Below are 20756 nucleotides of genomic sequence, written 5' to 3' on the forward strand. Positions count from 1 at the left end.
CTGTGGGATGTTCTCGTTGTTGTTTGTTTAAATTACTGAGGAGAAGACCTTTGTTTTTGGTGGTCAATAAACATCATCAAAAAGTTATGAAAGTGCAGCACTTTACCCAGGGAGAAAAATGCACGCATATCTATAAGCACATTATTTTGCGTATCTTTTAGGTGTATCTTTTAGTCCCTTCCCCAGGTATACATTTAGAGAGTCCACAGGCTTCACTTCAAGCAACTTCCCTGAGTTTCTTCTCTGGGGAGACAGTGAACAACGTTTTTTTTCTATGGCACTGTTGTGAAGATTAAATGAAATTATGGTACCTGCCGTTTGAGAGATTGTATGAACAAATGGAAAATGTGACTGGACATGACACCACAGGACAAGTGGGCAAAATGCAAGGCTATTGAACTCTGACTCTAAAGCTCTTCAGCAAGCAACCCAGGAAGCCAAGCCACAGCCTTCGTAGCAATCGGTTCAGAAGGGCCAGGGCTTGCTCAATGACTCCCTATCGTCTTCCTCTGCTTCCAAGACAGACCCAACCAGAGAAAGCCAAATAGGCTTCTCAATCCAGTCACATAGGATGTACCTACTTCTAGTTAGCCATCTCCAGTTTCCACACCAGCAGCTTTCAACCAGGGCACACCTGAACCCTTCCCTTTTTCCCACTATAAAGCTTTCTCACTCCTCTGCCTGCCTTTGAGTCTTTCCTGAACACAAGAGATGTTGGCTAATACCTTTGCTTCACCAGCTCTGAATAAATAGCCTGTACTTCTCCCCTGGGTGGCCATTGTTTATTTTCATAAGTAGGAGATAAATACTAGTTTCTTCCCCGCATCCCCAGTTCTCCTCTACCTGTGTTGGGCTTCCCTTTTACTTCTAGGAATCAGTCACAACTATTTCTTCTGGAAGTTGAATGAAGTGTCTTATTTCATCTTAAAGATACCCTTCTAATGTATCTCTCATTTTCCAGATGAGATATTTCCTATGGCATCGTTTGCTAAGAAGAAATCCCTTGTAAACCCTTGTATTCATGGTTGGAAGGATTGAAGAGACAAGGATTGAGGTTGAGGAGGGAGGTCCTGGCCTGAGTAGAGACCAAGTTACCTATGTATTTTATAAACTGAGGATGCCTACTTTTACCATTATCCTTCAAAACAAAACAAAACAAAACAAAACAAAACAAAAAACAACAACAAAAAACTTGTCTCTGACTGGCATAGAAAGAGGCTTCCAGATAGAGAAGCTTGAATTTATTTTATCCTTCAAAATATAAAAAATGACCTTCCATAAAGCAGCCATAAAAAAAAGTCTAAGTTAAGACTGCTGTGAATCTTCTGTTCAGGGGTCCTTCTTCCCTTCCAAACTGCAAAAATAACAACTTGGGGGAAAAGCTGTCAGGCAGAACTGAGCTTCATGGCTTCAATCTGCTCAGTGTGGTCTGAGTGTTATTTACAGAGGGCTTTTGCGGATATTACAAACACTGGCAAGATTTCTTTGGAGTCTGTTGGGCAAAGGAGATGTGTGTGCATCATCCCTTCCAGAGCTAAACCGGGGCTGGGAAGAGGGATGACTATTCACAGGGGCCCAAATTATCTTGAAAACAGCTTGCTGTTGTCCCACGATTAAGTTAATAAAATGTGCACCATATGCTGGCTTGGGCATGCTAATACCCCGATCCCCTGTGTATTGTAATAGGATGATGACAATGACCACTCAGGATGGAGCTGGCTCCCAAAGCCAGGGGCTGCTTGTCTGCATATGTCTGGAGGGAGAGGCTCTCTGGTTACCCAGGCTGCCTGACCTCAAAGCTCCCTGTAATTTGGGAAGCAAATGGTTCATTTGTCCTGTTAAGCAGCAGCAAGGTTTTGTCAATCAATTTTGCACGTATTAGAATGCAAATTAGATGGTGAGAACCCTTCCTTTCAGGATATGCAGGAAACTCTGAAGGCCGGTTTCTCTCTGGGTAACCGTGGAATCAAGACTCTGGAAGTAAAGCAAGCAGAGCAGGAATGGACAAAGCTGGTTTGGGCAAATCGTCCACTAGCCTGGAACCTCTTTCTGCCCCTGCGTACCCCTGCCCAGTATATCGCAGCTGACCACAGAAATTCTGCATTCCAGAGTGAGGTCAGGTCTACCTTCAAACCCTGGCTCTCTGAGGACCCTACTGGCCCCTCCGATGGATGAGAAAGTCAGATACAGGTGGAATTTAACTTAATAGAGAACTCTCGCTTTTCTCATCCACTTCTGTGTCATTGGCTGTTTATAAGAGAGAAGAGGACCTTTCCCACCGTGTTTGCTATTTTGTTCAGAATAATCACAATGGAGGAAGCAGACTGGAGTGCTTTTATGGACTGAAGGTTTGCGTGCCCCCATCCCTACTCAGCCCCAAGTTCAGATGTTGAAGCCCTATCCTTGATGAGTTGGTATTTGGAGGTGGGACTTTTGAAGGTTAATTAGTCTTAAATGAGATCATGAGAGTGGGGCTTCCACGATGAGATCAGTTGTCTTCATGGAGGGAAGAGAGACCAGAGCTCTCTCCCTTACTCTTTGCCACATGAGGACAGAGAGATAGCAGGCCCTGCAAGCCAGAAAAATGGTTCTCACCAAGAATTGAACCTGTTGACACCATGGTCTTGAACTCCCAGCCTCTAGTACTGTGAGAGCTAAAATGTCTGTTGTTTAAGCCACACAGCCAGCCTGGGGTATTTGGTTATAGTAGCCCAAGTTGACTAGAAACAAGCAGTCATTCCTTAAGCTGCTTATTCTAATATATTCATTGTATTATTTGTTACTTCAGTCGTTCATTCAAAGATCATATGCGTTTATTGCATGTTCATTTTATGCCGTTCATGGTGCCTGATGGGTGCTTAGGAGGATAGAAATAATGGACGTTTCTGCTGGCAGAGGCAGACATATTACCTAGAACAACTACTCCATGCACTGAAGGTTCCAATAGGGAAGTATGACATTTTCAGCAGAATCACAAAGGAAGTACTGTTATATTGTCCACAATTTACTTGTCTGTAGACAAGGCAACACATGTGTATGTAAATCAATTTAACTTATATGCTAGGAGAATTGGTTAACACTCAGATATTTCTTTTTTTTTAATATTTATTTATTTATCATGAGAAATAGAGAGAGAGAGAGGCAGAGAGAGAAGCAGGCTCCCTGCAGGGAGTCTGATGTGGGACTCCATTCCAGGACCCTGGGATCACGACCTGAGCCAAAGTCAGACACTCAACTGCGGAGCCACCCAGGTGCCCCCAACACCCAAATATTTCTAATAAGGAACTCAGGTCCTAGGTATGATGAGTTACCCTTACCCAGAGAGGTTGGGACTCTCGAGGTGTGTTTCAACTCCCTGTATCAGAACATGTTCAGCGGGGAGAGGGGTTGCCAGTTATATAATACATTAGAAAAAAAAACATTTTATTAGTAAAAACGTACAGTGTTTAATATATGTACTGGGGTATTTGGCTACAATAATTATGTGCTTACGTCCACTCTTACGTAATTCAGCCCCTCACACCAGTACCCTAGAACTAGAATTCTATTTGGGTTTTCCAATTGAAAGAATATCCTGGCACTCTGGACATTGTAAGAAAAATAGTTGAGCATGCTATCAACATATCTGTCACATTTGCCTTGGGGTGAATCTTTCAGACGAGGCCTTCACGCCAAGCCTCTGTGCTTGACAGAGAGTCAGGACTTCAGCAAGTTTAAAGAATTGGTAGTAAGATTATTATATGCCTGCTTAGCTAGTAAATGGCCTTCAGGTGGCAGTATTTTGCCTGGAACTTGCCCACCCAGTTGAGATTGTCGGGAGAGCAGACATAAAATTTCTATTCACCTCCAATTTGGGGGAAGATGCCAATATTCACCAAAGATTCTAACTATAAATGGCCAACCTGACTTAGGGTCAGCTCTCAATGGATCTGCACAGGTGGGGAAACCTTCCTGGTTGTGCTCAAATGTTTATAGATTTGGAAATAAATCATTTCTGCAAACCCGCTAAACAGTGCTGTGCGGAGAAGACCTGCGTGAAAACAAAGCGCATGTCCTTGGAATTCCAGCTCCCTCACTACTTCACTTTTGACCTCAGGAAAGGTTTGAATGTCTCTGAGGCCGTTTGCACATCTCCAAGGCTTTTGCACATCTATAAAACAAGAAACGTTTGGCTTGATCTATCAAGTTCCTCTGTAATTCTTTGATGGCGTACACTGAAACAAAACTAGCTTAAAGAAAAATGTCTTTAAAGGAAAAGAGAAGCCCATGATGTGGGTAAGAAACAAATCAAGGGCCAAAGACAAGTCTTTTCTGAGATGTTTCTATCTTTAGTGAGTAGTCATTTATTGAAGGCTAGCTTTCTTACGTAATGATTTAAATACAGTCTAGTCAAGAAGACAAATAAGCAACTAGGCTATGTATTATGGCCAATCTCCTTTCAATTTCATTTTCCGTATCCACAATGCAGGCTACATATCCACAATCGCAGGATTATTTTGAAGAGTAAGGATAATGTTTATAAAGTGAGTAATACAGTTTCTGGTAAGGATTAATGACCATTGATGACAAAATGCTAAGTGCTGCAGTGGAGCTGTATCAGGGCAGTAGTGGCCTGGACAGGGTAGGGCAAGGGTGTGTTCTTTGAAAAAGGCGCAGTATAAGGGAGGGTTTCATTACAGCCCTGGGGTCTGAGGGGTTTTCTCCCAAGAAAAAACATCAGCATCACTCTCAAGATAGATTGTGAAAATTTGAAAAACGTTTAGAGATTTCAAGTAGTTTAATGTGAGGGATGTGAATAGTAGGAGATGTGCCTATAAAATAGATAAGGATCAGGTCAGGAAGTAGGAAGGGAAAGACAGCTGGTAATTATTTTTGAGTACCCCCACTTACCTTATCATCACCAAGACATATTAGTGGATTATGTAATTTCCAGTACAACCCTTTAAGTATGGTATTATTATCCCCATTTTATAGATGAGAAAGCTAGCTTTCCAGGTCGTGCCAACAAGTTTACATATTACTCTTTAAGTGTTAGGGAACCTATGAGAGCCTTTAAGTGAAGGAATTGGATATAAATTATATAGTCACCATGAAAGCTGGCTTCCCTGGAGATCCTCAGAGAAATGAGGCCACAGAGCTACCTTACAGGCCTTTGCAAATAACATGTCGGGAGATACAGGGCTGGAAGCAGGAGCATCTGTCAGCAGAAAGGCTAGGCTTGGCTGGCTCCAGCTGGGGAGGCTCCCTTGGGGAGACCTGTCATCCAGGGGCTGCCGGCCTGTTCCATATCCTTTCTTTGTTCTGCCCACTTACTTCCCCCTGCCAGACATAGGTCCCCCAGGAGGACTGCAGCAAGCCCATTATTGTGAGGAGAAGAGTTGGTCTGAGCTAAATCACTGCTGTGGAACAGAAATGACCTTGACTCAGAACAGCTGTTCCTAAAACGTAGACTCAGAGCTTTTATAAAAGTTGTCATGTTATGTCATTTTATTTCAATTTTATTGTGTAATCTCTATACCCAACATGGGGCTCAAACTCACAACCCCAAGATCTAGAGTCTCATGCTCTTCTGACTAACCCCGCCAAGCGCCCTCTCACAAGAATTTTTAAGCACAACCTGAAGTAAAGAGCATGAGGCAAAAAGGGTTGTGACCACCCTAAGTGACAATGGAACCTGGAGTTTCAGAGTGGAGACTGAAGTTACCCACAGGAGGTACTGAAGTACCAAAGGGGAGAGTATCTGGGTTCTGAAAATGTGGTAGCAGGAAGTTCTTCCTGCGTGACCGACTAGCCAATAACAAGGAGAAACAGTCTCAGAAGTGCCTTTCTATGCCTGCCCCCAGCTGTTTGCCCACGGCCAGAAGCTGTGGCTGCTCCAGTAGATAAATGAATTGGTTCCATTTGAAGAGTCTGGAGCTGTGAAAGGAGATGACAATGAATCAGAAAAGGCCTTAGAATTGGCTCAACACTAAACAGTTCATCTCGTCTTCCCCCTTTCTTTACATTTGGAGAAACTGAGGCTCAAAAAGTTAATTGCTTTGCCCCAGTGATGTTAAGTGAATTGATTTACTCATTGTGACCCCAAAAGTTATGGGATTAAGAGGAGTCAACGAAACTTAGGGCTAGCTTGATTTTTGTACTTAAAATCACTCTTCCTTCTCTCTGAAGATATTATAACAATGGAAGATTAATAATTGCCAAAGGTTCCATGATTCTCAGAAAGAAGCAGCTATGCTCCAGGCTACTATTAGGAGAAGATAGGGCCAGGAGTAGAGGGAGGTTAGGTGGAAAGGATGAAAAGATGCCTGGCCTCAGAGGATCCAGGTCTTGGCAGGGTGTTAGCTCAGCTGATCCCCAGCTCTGCTTCTTTGCCTGAAGCTGGACTGAGATATTCTACTGCAATCTACACAACTGCACAACAGACCATTCATTGGCTTCTACTGAGGAGCCTGCACATTTTCTTTGATGTCTTCATATCTAAAATCCATAACTTTGATAAATGAGACTGTCACAGTGTGAGACTGTATGACAGGGTGAATCCTGTTTGTTTTTTCAAAGCATACAGAAGATTGCTAATGGAAAAAATTTCATTCCCTTTATTTTTGTAAATCATCTCTTTCTGCAGTTGCTTGTCTGCCCCAGAAACTCTAAGATGATTTCTGATTTATACCCAGAGCATATATAGTGTCTTCATAAGCTTGGCAACTTTATTATCCGATGACAACGAATACCCTGGCCACCTGTAGCATGACTGGGGTCCAGGGCGTTTGGCCAATTAGAGTTTAAGGTTAAAGTCCATCCCGCTGATCTTATAATTAATGAGAGATTCAGGAAGTTGAAAGTTAAAAGCCTCTCATGTTCAAATGAATGTATCAGTGTTGGAAATTGGGATAGCAGTTTTGGTATCATTTATTGAGTATCTTTCATTTTGTTGATCAGTGAGAACAAGAATGGAAGGGGCTTGATGCTTGCCTTCCAGGTAGAAAGGCACTGACATTACTGACCCCGTGATATAGGTTAGATGCTTTTCTTATACATTACTTACTTTCATGACTTACATTAATTGTGAGGTTGACATTTAAAGCAACCCCATGAAGTACCTCTCACATTGTAAAAATGAAGGAACTGAAATTCTAAGAGGTTAATACACCTGAGCAAAGTCACACAGTTTGTGTCAGAGCCAGGATCAAACCCATGTTTGTTTGATCCCAAATCAACAGTGGTTCCCTCACATCATTTTGGAGAAGTCCACGACATCTGCTAAAGCAAGAACATTCTAGGGCTACCTAGATATTGAACACATCTGTTGCCTATTGGCAGATCCACTAGACACAATATGTTAATGGCTCTGTCTACAAATTCTCTTTGATATCTTTATCTGAAATCTATAACTTGGATGAATGAGGTATCCCCATGTGAAACTATGTAATAGGGTCAAAAGGCTTGATCTTTCTCACCTATGATTAAAATGGGCAGCTGAGAATAATACACTCAAATGTTCTATGTGGATTTGGAAGCCCCACAGGACATTGTGTTGTTCTGACATGAAGAGCCCTTCAATGAGCCCTGGCACGGTTTTCTCTGGTCACCCCTGATGTGAAGAGTTGTTCATATTCAAAGTAAATGAGATGATAGGTCCTGGATCCAATTTGTTGAATAGGATCATATACTACATCAACTTCTATAACTCTGGAGCCTGAATATCATAGTCTTTTGGCCAAACTAAGCCTATTTCTATTACATATCTCCTGAGGATACCACTAAGGATGCATGTACAATTGACATCTCCCTCCAAATGTAGAACTGTCTGTCCTCTAATCAACTTGATTTTTCTGACTGAATTTTCCCACGGGACTCTCCTTGGTTTCTACCTACCAAGTAGGTAGAGTCCATGAGTTTCCACAAGTTGCTCTCCTCACTGCTTGCCTTAGACTCTACTCACTTACAAGTGAAAACTTGGCTCAAACCACAGCTGGGAATTGTGGTGAACCAGCATAGCCTTCAAACAAAATTATCAGAGATAAGAATGGGGTACTCTCTCTTCTTAATGAATGCATTTATCCTAGTAAATATTAGGTGAATATAGTATTCTGAAACAGAGCCTAGAATCAATGCAAATCTATTTGGGGAGACAAAATGGAGGAGTGGTTCTTCCATGTTTCTACTTATCTTTTTCTATCATGGGCTTAACCCATAGAGATGAGAAGTCATAGGGGAGCTTGGTGATCACTTAACAACTTCAGTTTCTTTGTAGTAATATCTTTACTACATAAGAATTAACTCTTGTTAAAATAATTAAATGATTATTAGTAACCATTAGACTGCAGGGTTTCAAAACTACACATGGGTGAGGTGAAATTTGGATTGATTTGCTCAAAAGACATAGATGAAAATTTACATCTGCTACTAATGACTTTTTAAGACATTTTCCCCTTCGAGGTCTCAGTTTCTCATCTCAAAATGAGGAGATTGGACAAACTAGGACTAGAAACCAGTTGTGTGTTCCATGCCTAATGCAGGTATTAGTAATTCATCTTTCCTCCTGAATACGCATATGACTATACCATCTTTCATGGCTCAGCACTCGGGCAGTAATTCCTACTCAATGAGATTTTACGTAAAAGTCCATGACTCATTTCTAAATAGCATCCAAATAGATCTCAAACATAGTTCTAATATATATAATTCTTTTTCATAGTACCTTTGTTGGCCCAGAGAAAATAATAAAAAGAGATACTTGTCTGAACAATTTGTCATATTTTTCAGTAGTTTTCAGTTCTCCTTTAAGTGCTCCTTTATATCTGTTAAGTCACTTTTTCTTCACAAAAAACTAGAAAACATGAAATTTTGTTTTCATATGTATCTGCTAGCTGTTGCTGCATAACAAGCCAATCTAAAGCTAAGTGACTTAAGACAGTAGGCATTTATTTTTGTTCATGAGAGCATTAGTTTGTGGCATAGTTCTGGTCTCAGCAAGAGTCAGGTATCTATGGAAGGCTGGACTTGACAGAGGGCGATCTAGTGTAGGATGGCCAGTGTTGAAGGCCAGTGTGGAAGGTTGAGAAAACTAGGCTCTTCTTCAAATGATCTTTCATTGTCCAAAATACTAATTTGGACTTTCTCAGAGGTCAGCAACACAGTTCTGAGGAAAAGATACAAGCAATGCCTCTTGAAGCATAAGCTCAGAAGTGGCACAGTGTCATTTTTACCTTATTTTATTGACCAAAGCAAATAACAAGGCCAACTCAGATTCAAGGATTGGGAAAATAGACTTCTTAAGTGTTCTGCCAAAGAAATTGTGTAGTCCCTTGGTAATCCTCTTCCAAACAAGGTGTAAGACGTTTCCATCGATCTGGAAGTTTTCCTGTGTCCCTTTCTTGTTGATTCTCTTTCCTACCACTCTCTACTCCTACCAGTCTCCATTCTGATTCTTAGCACTACAAATCATTTTAGTATATTTTTGGATAAACAGAATCACAAATTAATTTCTGCCTCTATTCTCTAATAGTGCTTTACTGAATGATCCACACTGTTGCATGTGTACTATTTTTTTTTTTTAATTTTTTCTTTGGATTCTAGCTTTTGTTGTCCTTTTTGTTCATCATTGTACTTCTCAATGCCCATCACAGTTTGTGTAAGTAGTAGTTATTTTATATACAAATGAAGTGAGAATGTTCATTTTAGAACATGTAAAATGTATTTTAAAGCATAAAAATGATAATTCCACTATCAAGTATTACCACAGTGCATTTAGTGTGTTTCTAGCCTATTTAATAATCTCTATATGTTGTTTACTTACAAAAACACAACCAGGATCATGCATTTGTTGACTTATGTACATTCTTCAAATTTATTTGATATTACACTCTATGTTTTAAATCATTAAATATTCCTTTCAGCCCTCTTCAGATTTATTTTCTTTTCCTACATTTACATATTATGTTTTGTCTGCCTTTCTTCCTTTCTTCCTTCCTTCTTTTCTTTCTTTTGTTCATTCTTTCATTCTTGATATTCTCTCTTATCCAATAATATATTTATTAAGTTTATTAATTTTTCTTTGTGTATACCTTTGATCCCCAAAGTTTTGTAGGTTTCTTATTGTAAAATGTCTGTAATACCAATACTAATTTCATTTTGACCCCAAACCTATCAAAATGTATTTTTATTCTATGTCGTATTTTTAGTTTTGTTTTATTTTATACTTATTATTTTGAGGCAAAAGAAGTAAGTATACATTTTGTCTGTGTTTTGAAATTTGTTGATTATGTGTATAAATGTATTATATAGACACCTAAAGGAATGCATACAATCTTTATCAAGGCCCAAAAGCTATTTATGCCTTGTCAGTTTGATTTATTAATTAAGAAACTATAATAAAGTTGCTAAGAGATAAAACTCTGGAGACAGGGCTTGCTTGTGTTTAATATTTGACTCAACCAATCTCAACTGTGTAACATTAGTGTAGCTACTGAAACTTGCTTGCATTAATTCCCTCATCTATACATGAGATTATAATAGTTCTTCCTAGAGGGTTGTCATGAGCAGTAAATGAGCTAATAGCTCTAATGATACATATAATAAATATAGCAGGTGACTGACACACAGTAAACACTGTAGGTATACAACGTATACCTACAAAATTTTAATGTAGACCAATTTATCATTTATTCAAGTCATTTTTCTCTATTAATTATTTTCTGTTTTCTGTGTTAAAGATTGAGATATACTCAACTCTTTTACCATGGCTATAATTTTGTCAACTTTGTCTTTTATTTCTACATCTTAACCTTAAATATGTTAATATCAAATAATTTGAAACTTAGATATTCATAATTGCCATTTATATGTATTCATTCATTCATTACTCATATAAAGCATACTCATTTTCCCATTTGATTTTTTTTAATTTAAAGATTTTTATTTATTTATTCATGAGAAACGGAGAGAAGGGAGAGACATAGGCGCAGGGACCTTGATGTGGGACTCGATCCCAGAACTCCGGGATCACTTCCTGAGCCAAAGGCAGATGCTCAACTGCTGAGCCACCCAGGCGTCCCCCCATTTGATGCTCCTGCCTTGATATCTATAATACTGATATTACCTTGACTGCTTTCTTTTCATTTGTTATCAACTGATATATAATTGTCCATCTTTTTATGTTTAATTTTTCTGTTTCATTGCATTTTGCTGTGTATGTTGTGAACATCATATATAACTGGTTTATGTTCTTTTACCAATACAAGAATAATTTAATCCTTTACCATAACTGTGATAACTGGTATTTTTCATATAATTTTGCCCTGTTTGTACATTCTGTTTTTTAGGCTTTGCTGTTCCTCTTGCCTAGATTAGTCTATATCAAACAAGTTCTTTATGCTTTTTTTTTCCTTCAGTGACTTGAATCTTATGCACACTAATTATAATAAGTATTATTCCCTTTAAAAAGTAAACACATTTTCAATTTCATTTCCTTATCACCATAAGAAAGAACAACATCTACTTATAAAAGTATGTAATGTACATTACCACCCAGTAGGAGAACATGTTATTTCCTTCCTCCCCTTGGCCCTAATTTTTAATAAGGTGGGATTTTAAACCTAGATTATTATTATTGATAATAGTTTTATATCATACAATTTAATCAACTATATTCACCGTATTAATAATTACATATTATGAATATTGATTTCTCCCATTTTATGATTCTCCACCATTTCTTTTACACAATAACTTCTCCATCCATGAACATTCTAAGTTACTAGTCAGTTACAAAACATCTAGGAATAACATCTTCAAGCAGCATTCATGGGTGTGATTGACTCCTTGATTATGAGATTCTGGAGAATATTTTTATAATCTTATACTTAAATGATGTAGCTCATAATATCATCTGATCCAACCTACACTTTTTAGGAGAGTGATTATTTAATATCCTTTAGATTTATTCGTATCTCATTACCTCTAAGACTGGAAATTTCATGATCTTTGAAATGTTATATCATTTATTTTTAATTTAATTTGTCTGGGCAGCCCTGGTGGCTCAGCAGTTTAGCGCCGCCTTCAGCCCAGGGCGTGATCCTGGAGACCTGGGATCAAGTCCCATGTTGGGTTCCCTACATGGAGCCTGCTTCTCCCTCTGCCCGTGTCTGTGCCTCTCTGTGTGTGTGTCTCTAATGAATAAATAAATGAAATTTAAAAACCCGGGATTGAGTCCCACATCAGGCTCCCTACATGGAGCCTGCTTCTCTCTCTGCCTGAGTCTCTGCCTCTCTCTGTCTCTGTCTCTCTCTGTGTCTCTCATGAATAAATAAATAAAATCTTAAAAAAAATAACTTGTCTTCAAGCTGTCAGTGGCTTTTATCTGTGTTAATTAGATAGATTCCACTTTTCTCTCTACTTTAAGTCTTGCCCCTTCTAATTTACCTCAACACTACTCTCACTCTGGTTTTTGAAAAATGTAATATGATTATGTTATTCTCCTGCCCTGGTAAGTTTTTTCAGTTGTTTGTCATTCCCTTTAGGATAAATGACAATGTCAAAGTTTCTGCTATTTTAAGTATACTATGAGATAGAAGAACAGCTAGGGAAAAACATAAAAATAAATGTAATAGCTTTGATGTTCCTTTTCTTTTTTAATTTAGCTCTTCTAAGCTAGATGTTATTAAACTAAAGAACATTGATTCTGTAATAAGCAAGTTGTTCTCCATACCTGCATTAGTGGGCATTGTGATATTGTGAAAAGACCTTGGGTTATAGAGCCACGCATACCGTGCTTCAGACACCAACTCGGCTATTATTATTTCTTGAACACTATCAAATAGTATATGTCCTTTTTTTGGTATATGTCCATTTTTGATGTACACTGAAGATACAAACAAGAGCGTGAGCTTCTGGACAGAGATGCAGTTTGAGGCAAATAGAAATAATGCAAGACTTGCCAGCAAGGTGCTTGAATACCAGATTCTGTAAATAGGTAGACATAAAAGCATTTTAAATAGACCACTGTGATGGTTATATTTGCCCATTAGAAGATTTTCACAGATAACTGCATGGGGATAGCTTTGGGAGGAGCAAAACCAGTTGGCAAGCTACAGCCATCTTGAGAGTGAGAGATGATGAAAAACTGAACTAAGGCAATGACAAAGGGATAAAAAATGTGGGCTTAACTGATACTTATGTGATAAAATTGAGAGAAACAGGATTGTATTTTTAAACAACTGTTCATTTTAATAATATGTAGTAAAAAGCATACAAATCCTAAGTGTATAGCTTAATAAATTTTCACAAAGTAATCACAGTCTCCTGTAAATAACACAGAGACCAAGAAATAGAAGATTCCAGATCCCTAGCAGGATTTTCATGCCTCCTATCGGTCACTATCCATCAATTCAATTTCTGAAATCATAGACTTGACTGTTTTTGTGCTTATATGAAGATAACTACAATGTTTCTAATCCTTTGTGTCTGACCTCCTTGACTCAAAATGATGTTTGACATATTCAAATGTTTTATTATGCATTGCTATAAACAGTTTCCACTTATAGTTTTTTTCTATTGTATAAATATCCCACTATATATATCCATTCTACTCTTGATACATATATTTGGTAGTTTTCATTTTGGGGCTCTTATAAAAAATGCCAATATGAATATTCTTATATAGGTCTTTTGGTATAAATATGAATGCAGTTTCATAAAATACATAGCAATAAGTAGAACTGTTGAGTCATGGAGTATGTATATGCTGTAGTATATGCAGTGTACTCTTTCTCAAGTTTTTTGGATGTTTAGCTCCATCCTGCAGCACTCCATAAGAATTAGTAACCATGTGCCACCAGTACTCAGTGTCCTCAATCTTTTTCATTTTAGCCATTCTGATAAGAAAGGCATTGTAGTGATATCTTTTTGTGCTTTCAATTTTCGTTTACTGATAACTAATGAGGTTGAACCTCTTTTTATATATTTATTTGCCAGTTGAATATCATCTTTACTGAAAGTCTTGTTTAAGGATCCAGCCGCTTTTTCTACTGTGTATCTCTCTTTTTTTTTTTTTTTATTTCTTTCTGTATTTTCCTTATAGGATTCCTCAGTAAGTTACAACATTGCAAATATCCTCTCCCATTTTATGGGCTGCTTTTCCACTCTTTGCTGGTTATGTTTAGATAAGCAAAATTTTAATGTAGACCAATTTATCAATTATTACCCCTAAGGTTATTGCTCTTTGTGCTTTGTTTATACTATCTTTCCCTATCTCCAAGGTTATGGAGCTCTTGTCTTATATTTTATTCTAGAAATTATTGTTTCAACTTTTACATTTAGATGTACAGTCCACGTTGAATTGATTTGTGTTTATAGGGTCCCAGATTTTTAATATGCATAACCACCCGCCTTGCATGATATAGTGGAAAGGCCATGCTTTCCCACTGCTCTGCAATGACATTTTGTCACAAATCAGGGGATTGTGTATATGTCGGTATATTTCTGGACCATCTATTCTCTTCCATTGAATGATTTGCCTAACCATGTGCTAAAACTATACTATCATAATTGCTAGAACCTTATATTTTAATTACCTCAGTACTATTGCAATTCCTATAAACTTGTTCTTCAGCAAGATTTTTTTTTTCTGAATACATTTTGGCTTTTGTATTCCAGTATTGATTTGGATATCAGCTTGTCAAAAGTCAACAATATATACTATCTACAGAATTTAGGAGACCCAATACTGTAAATAATATTGTATAATTGCTCCCATATTGACCTATAGATTCAGTGCAGTTCCAAATAAATACAGCAATACTAGTATTAGTGGTAGGAAAATTGCATTGAATCTATGGATCAACTTGGGAAAAATTATACAGTACTATTTACATTTGGGGTCTTCTAAATCATATACAAGTTATATTTTATCATTTCTTTAATAACTCTCAATAATGGTTTGTAATTTTCTCTGTAGAAAGCTAAAGAGAAAGTAAAAGCAGATTTAAGAATTTTATTTATTTATTTATTTGAGAGAGAGAGAGGGCATTTAAATGGAGGGAGGGGCAGAGGGATGAGCAGACTCCACTGAGCATGGAGCTTGACTCAGGGCTGGAGGTCATGACCCCAGTGGAAGTCAGAGATGTTCAGCTGACTGAGCCACTCAGGTGCCCCAGTAAAAGCAGATTTCAAGTAAATTTCTAGGTCTTTGGTTTTGAAAGACAAGGTCCATCATGCTGTCTTAATAGGTGTGTGTGTGTGTGTGTGTGTGTGTGTGTGTGTGTGTGTGTGTGTGGATAGGAGTGAGAGAAAGCATTGCAATCGTTTTCAGATCCCTTTGGGGCATACAATTCAGGATATCTTGGGGGAAGTTTGAAATATCTAGAAAGTCTAGAACCGTAAAGAAAGATCTATTCATGTATTCACTCAGCATATATTTAGTGAATACTTGTTATATCCCAAGGATTTTAATAGGCACTGGGAGTAAAATGGTGTTTACAAAAGGTAAAGCCCTTGCTTTCAATTTAGTCAAATATTAATCAGAGAATCGCACAAATTAACACCAATTTCCAGAAGATAATTGAGAGAATTGATACAATAATGGAAGTCAAAGAAGGTTTCTCTGAGGAAGTATTCAAGGTCTTGTAGTAGGAGGAAAACTGAATGTAATATTGCAGAATAGAAAGGTTAAGATACTTCAGGATTTAAGATGCTAGAGTGAGAAGAAGCAAGCTAAGAGACATGACTCTTCAAGGCCTCGGATACATGTTACTGTGCTCCTCTTAGGAGCAGCACAAGAAACTGGAAGTTTTATGCCATATGGCTTCCACAAATTATAGAACATTTCTAATATTGCAAGATGTTGTATTGGAAAGTTCTGGCATAGGGGTTTCATTTATCAGTCAAGTGTATAAAAGTGGAAATTGAAATCTGGTCATTGGTGAGCTGCTAAGAGAAAGTAGAGTTAGAAGATGGCCTTATTTTGAGAAACTCCAATATTTAATGGCTATGAGGAAAAGAATGAGCCTAAAAATGAGGCAAAGAAGGAAAAGCTTAAAATGGTTAGAAAGAAGCTCAGGAGAGTGATATCCAAAGGACTACTAAAGGGAATAGTTTGTAGTACAAAATTCTCTAGACAAGTCAAGTAAGATGAACATGGAAAATGCCTGCTGGATTCAGCAGTAAGTGGCATTATCAGGAGCTGTTTCAATGCGAGTGAAATCCAGAATACAAATGAATACATTGTATATAGATAACTAGTCAAGAAGTTTGGATATAAAGCAGAAGAGAGAAATAGCAAAGACTAGAAGGTATTGTAAGATCCTAATATTTTTGTGGGTTTTTTTAAAAGGGAAAAACATGAGCATATTTACATACCAGTTGGAAGGATATGTTAAAAGAGAGAAGATAATTTACAAAAGAAAGAGCGTGATAATCTGACTTTGAGATTTGAAAGACTTGAAAACTATGGGTTTATAAGTGGTTCCTAGCTGCCCAGTTAAGTCTCTATACTTCAGATGAAGAAGAGTGGGTATGTAGGTAAATAGGACCAATTTGTGGGGTCTGTTACAGGGGCAGCACAGGAGTAGATGTGTAAAGAAAGTGATAGGGCTCAAGAAAGGGCACTTCCAGGAATAGCTGAAAAAGTGAGGCCATTCTAGATCTGGTAAGGCCACGAGACAACAGGAGATTTGAGGTGCTGGAAGGCTCAACAGAGTTAAAAGCACATGTTTCCAAGTGAAGGAAAAGAGAAACAGCCATATAGAAGTCAAGGCCAAATGTGAAACAGTGTTCAAAATTTGAAAGTGGGACACCTCCAGGTGTGACATAATTAGTGCAATTCTAAGATGGTGGCATGGGTTGAGGTAGAAATGAAAACTGTTAATGGAGCCTTAAAAATGGTAAAAACCTAATGAAACTTTATTCAAAGTGAGGGGTAATATAGTCATGAGTCAGTTCTCAGCCCTATTGAACCTTGATTTTTTTTCATTTGTAGAGAAGCAATCATATTTTTCCCAAAGGTCATTGATGTTCATATACTGAAGGTATATGGATTATCTACTGTACCAGATACATAATATATGCTCAAGAAAAAAAAAATATGTTCTTTCCATCAACCATTTGTTGAGAAATGCCAAGTTGCTAGTGCTAGAATGTATCAAGTTTAATCAATAGTAGAGATCCTGAAGATGACATCTGCTGTAGGTGATGGAAGAAAATTGTCACGGTCATGTGTGGTCCTGGCACAATCAGAGGCTCAGTCTGGGACATAGACTATTCTTTCTGACCTCATAGAAGAACCATCATTGCTGAGTGACATCATAGCATGTAGATAGGTTTCAGGACATTTCTTCATTTGCTCTGGTAAGCAAATGCTTGAGCATTTGCATGCTGCCATGACTTGAAGAAAACTCATGATATATTGTTACAGAAACTCCAATTGTCAGGCTGGGTCACCAGAGTTCATGCCTCACAGGGATCCAGAAAGAGAAAGCATGTGCTTCAGCATCTGGAAAGATGCATTTCTAATGTGAGCTCATGTCTCAAGGAAATCGATCAAGTTCAAAACTATGCAGAAAGTGTTTTATAAAGCCAACTGAATCTAGTCAGGGGAGACAATTCAGCAGGGAGACAGCCTTGAAAAAGCTGTGCCTGGCACAAGCCAGCCCTCTGATACAGTGGAAAGTTTGCTAATATAAAGAAGGGAAGAAGGGTGTGCATAGGAACACAAGAAATTTGAAAATTAAGGATTTTACTGCAAGTCAGAAATATGGCCCTCCAGATTTTATTGGGTCATCAGCAAGATTTGTTTGCATTTTTCTAATGCAGGAGGCAGCCTCATAAAGAATTCCTCCATGGATTCACATACCTTAGAGTCACGTCTTCTATCTCTGTAAGTCTGCATAAAGTTGACATGCTTAATTGTCTGCAGAACACATTTATGACAAGTGGGATAATTAGGTATTTGTAGGCTCTTACCACAAAGTTATTACTTTAAATCATGAGACTGGATGGGAGTCTATTTCCCCAAATCAGAAATATTGACTAGCCGCAATGATTCTAAAAGAGTACTTAGCCCCAAATTTTATGTCTCATAAAACTAATTCCGGAAATATTTTCAAAATTTTATTTACTGCGATATTAGTATCTGTTGTTCTAAAAGATATTCAGCTTAGTAAGTGGTTGAATGCAGAAGAGAGGAATAAGGAAAAGTAGAGAAATGGAACTTTCTGTAAGCTATCCCTCTCAATTTTTGTCGGGATATTTTTGATACTTACAGGTGGAGGAGGAACAATAAAAAACGAGAGCAACTTTATCCCATATCCTAAGAAAATCTAGTAAATAGATTTCTTTTTACAGGAATTTTTGGAAAAGGTTACTTCATGTGTTAATATGGTCATCCAAATAAAAACACTCGCCAGCCTCATAGAAAGCCCAGGTTATGGAGGTTTATGGGGAGGTAGAGAAAAGAGAAGGGAAAAAAAAGAAGAATGAGTTGATAAGAACTTAGAGTATGATAATTTTGGAAGAGGTATGAGTTGAAGGGGAAAAATGGGACTCAAATAGAAAAGATCAGGGAACAAAGAGTCTATTGAACACTTCGCTAATTAGCATTCCATTCTTCCTTTTATTCGTTATATCAGTATTTCCTAATCTAAACTATAAATGGGCTTTCTGTTTGGGTGGTGAGACAGGAAACGAAGGGAGGAGAAGAAAGACAGAACATGACACAGTTATTATCATAGAGAAAGGGAATGGGAAATCATTTGGGGTGTGGGGGTTGATTATGTATCTCTCAGGGCCGTGGGCCAGTAGTTGGTAAAATAGGTCAGTGATTTGCATCAGGGAAAAAAAAATAGGTCAGTGATGCAAATGATCCTTCCAACTTCAATTTCTTACTGAGAGCTCCCCTTGTCTTTGTTTAGGACATACCACGTTTTACTAAAGGTGTTTCGTTGACATCAGCAAAACAAACTTAAAAGATTGTCAAAAGCTGTCTAAACTTGTCAGAGTTCCCACAGAATGACAGCATTGCTAATTAGGCAGTGATAAGGAGGTTCATTAGAGACCAACAAAACCCATGTTCTACACATTTATACTACATATTTTGGCTGAAATCATAGTTTGAGGAGGCTTAATTTTATATTAGAGGTTACAATTTTAATTCTTTTTGAATAAACCATCTGTTTTTAGCACATGGAAGAAGAAAATAACGCAGTCATTGGTGATAAATGTACACACGTATATATTGTTTTCTTTTTTTCGTTTTAGAAAAATTACCGTCAATCATGTTTTCCCTGAGATTCTTTCCAAGTTTCAAACTAGCATTGCACAGGTCCTGTTTATCATTGCTTTCACCAGTGTTCTGCTCAATTCATAGTTTGGTGCTCTGATGTCGGCTTCCAAGAAGCAGGGATGCAGTGACTCTAGCCTCAGTGTTTATTGTTCACTTAGATGCTATCCCCTTTTCCCACTCAGATCTAAAGGTGCAGGTTATACGACTAAGCATCCCACCCCATTCTGGTTTGCCACGTCAAGGGGTACTGGGTGTGTTTTTTGTTTTTTGTTTTTTTGTATGGACGGGTTGGAATGAATTCCAATTGAACCTTCTTTCCTCTGACAGTTCAGTTCTAGAGATAAGCCAAAGAAGCCAATGTTTTTTATCATCCGCTTTGTATCATGTAGAAGGTGAACATCTAAATAACCCAGAATTAATTAATAAATTTTGCCATCTCAAACTCTGCTTCTCTGGGTATCTGTATCTGTGTACCATGCTGCAGCACACCACTGTACACACCTCTCTTGTTATTGCCTGGTGAAGTCCTGGGAATTATGGAGCAGATAAATGTAAGAACAGTTGTTAAAGAGAAATAAGTCCTTGAAAAGAATTAGTCTGTTCTGAATGGCTTAGATGATAGCACTTGTGTAGTGGGTTTTCCTCTGGTCAGCATAACCCCGGTGTCACGTTGGGATGGAGAATCATGTTTGTCTGTTTTCTTTAGAAGCTGTCCATGATGCTGTCGAGGAGGAAACATATGCTGTGTAGTTCAAAAGGTTCTTCTCTATCAATTCCCAGTAGCTGTCTTGTGAACCGTGGTGATGACAGATGTTTATAAAGAACCTCGTGAGTGCCAAGGGCGATCCTAGATTCTGGGCATCCACCAGTGAAATAAAACAGGGCCAGTGTGGGCACCTGGGTGGCTCCGAAGGTTGAGCACCTGCCTTCAGCTCAGTTCCTGATTCTGGAGTCGCCAGTTGAGTCCTGGATCTGGTTCCCTGCTCGGCAGGGAGTCTACTTCTCCCTCCGCTCCTCCCCCACCCATGGTCTCTCTTTCTCCCTCTCAAATAAATAAATAAAATCTTTAAGGAAAAAAACAAAAACAAAAACAACCCAGAGCTGATACTTACCTTTGTAGCACATAGGAAATCCAGTTAGTAGAAGTGAACTCCAGATTTGGCATATTGTCCTCTATTCTTTTGTGTTTGCAGTGTGACTGTTCATCTTTGATTTATATTTTAGTATGCCTTTGCAGAAAATATAATGGGATTTAGAAGACACTGACTGGCATGGTTAATTCACTGCCATTTTTATCTAGAACTTTTCGTACTAAATCCTGTCATAAGCATTCTATTCCATTTTCCTCCCATAATGCAAATGACCAAAAAAAGGATATACTTTTTTGGGTTCTTCCTCTTCTTTCTGCTCCTAAACACAATTTTATACTTTAGAATTTGCAAGCTTGTATTGCCACTTAGACTAAGAAGATAACAATAGC

The 20756-nt window shown here is 38.1% G+C and overlaps 1 protein-coding gene across 1 annotated transcript in view; it reads left to right on the top strand.

The window, feature by feature from the left end:
- Positions 1-1920: 1920 nt before the first annotated feature.
- The window catches only part of LOC121487005 (60S ribosomal protein L9-like), a 37605-nt gene continuing 18769 nt past the window's right edge, over positions 1921-20756 (top strand). The window contains exons 1-2 of the mRNA XM_041748488.1: positions 1921-2115; positions 4014-4101. Of these exons, the coding sequence (XP_041604422.1) occupies positions 1921-2115; positions 4014-4101 (283 nt within the window). The remainder of the gene's footprint in view (positions 2116-4013; positions 4102-20756) is intronic.

Source organism: Vulpes lagopus, chromosome 3 (assembly GCF_018345385.1).
Source record: "Vulpes lagopus strain Blue_001 chromosome 3, ASM1834538v1, whole genome shotgun sequence".
Lineage (NCBI taxonomy): Eukaryota > Metazoa > Chordata > Mammalia > Carnivora > Canidae > Vulpes > Vulpes lagopus.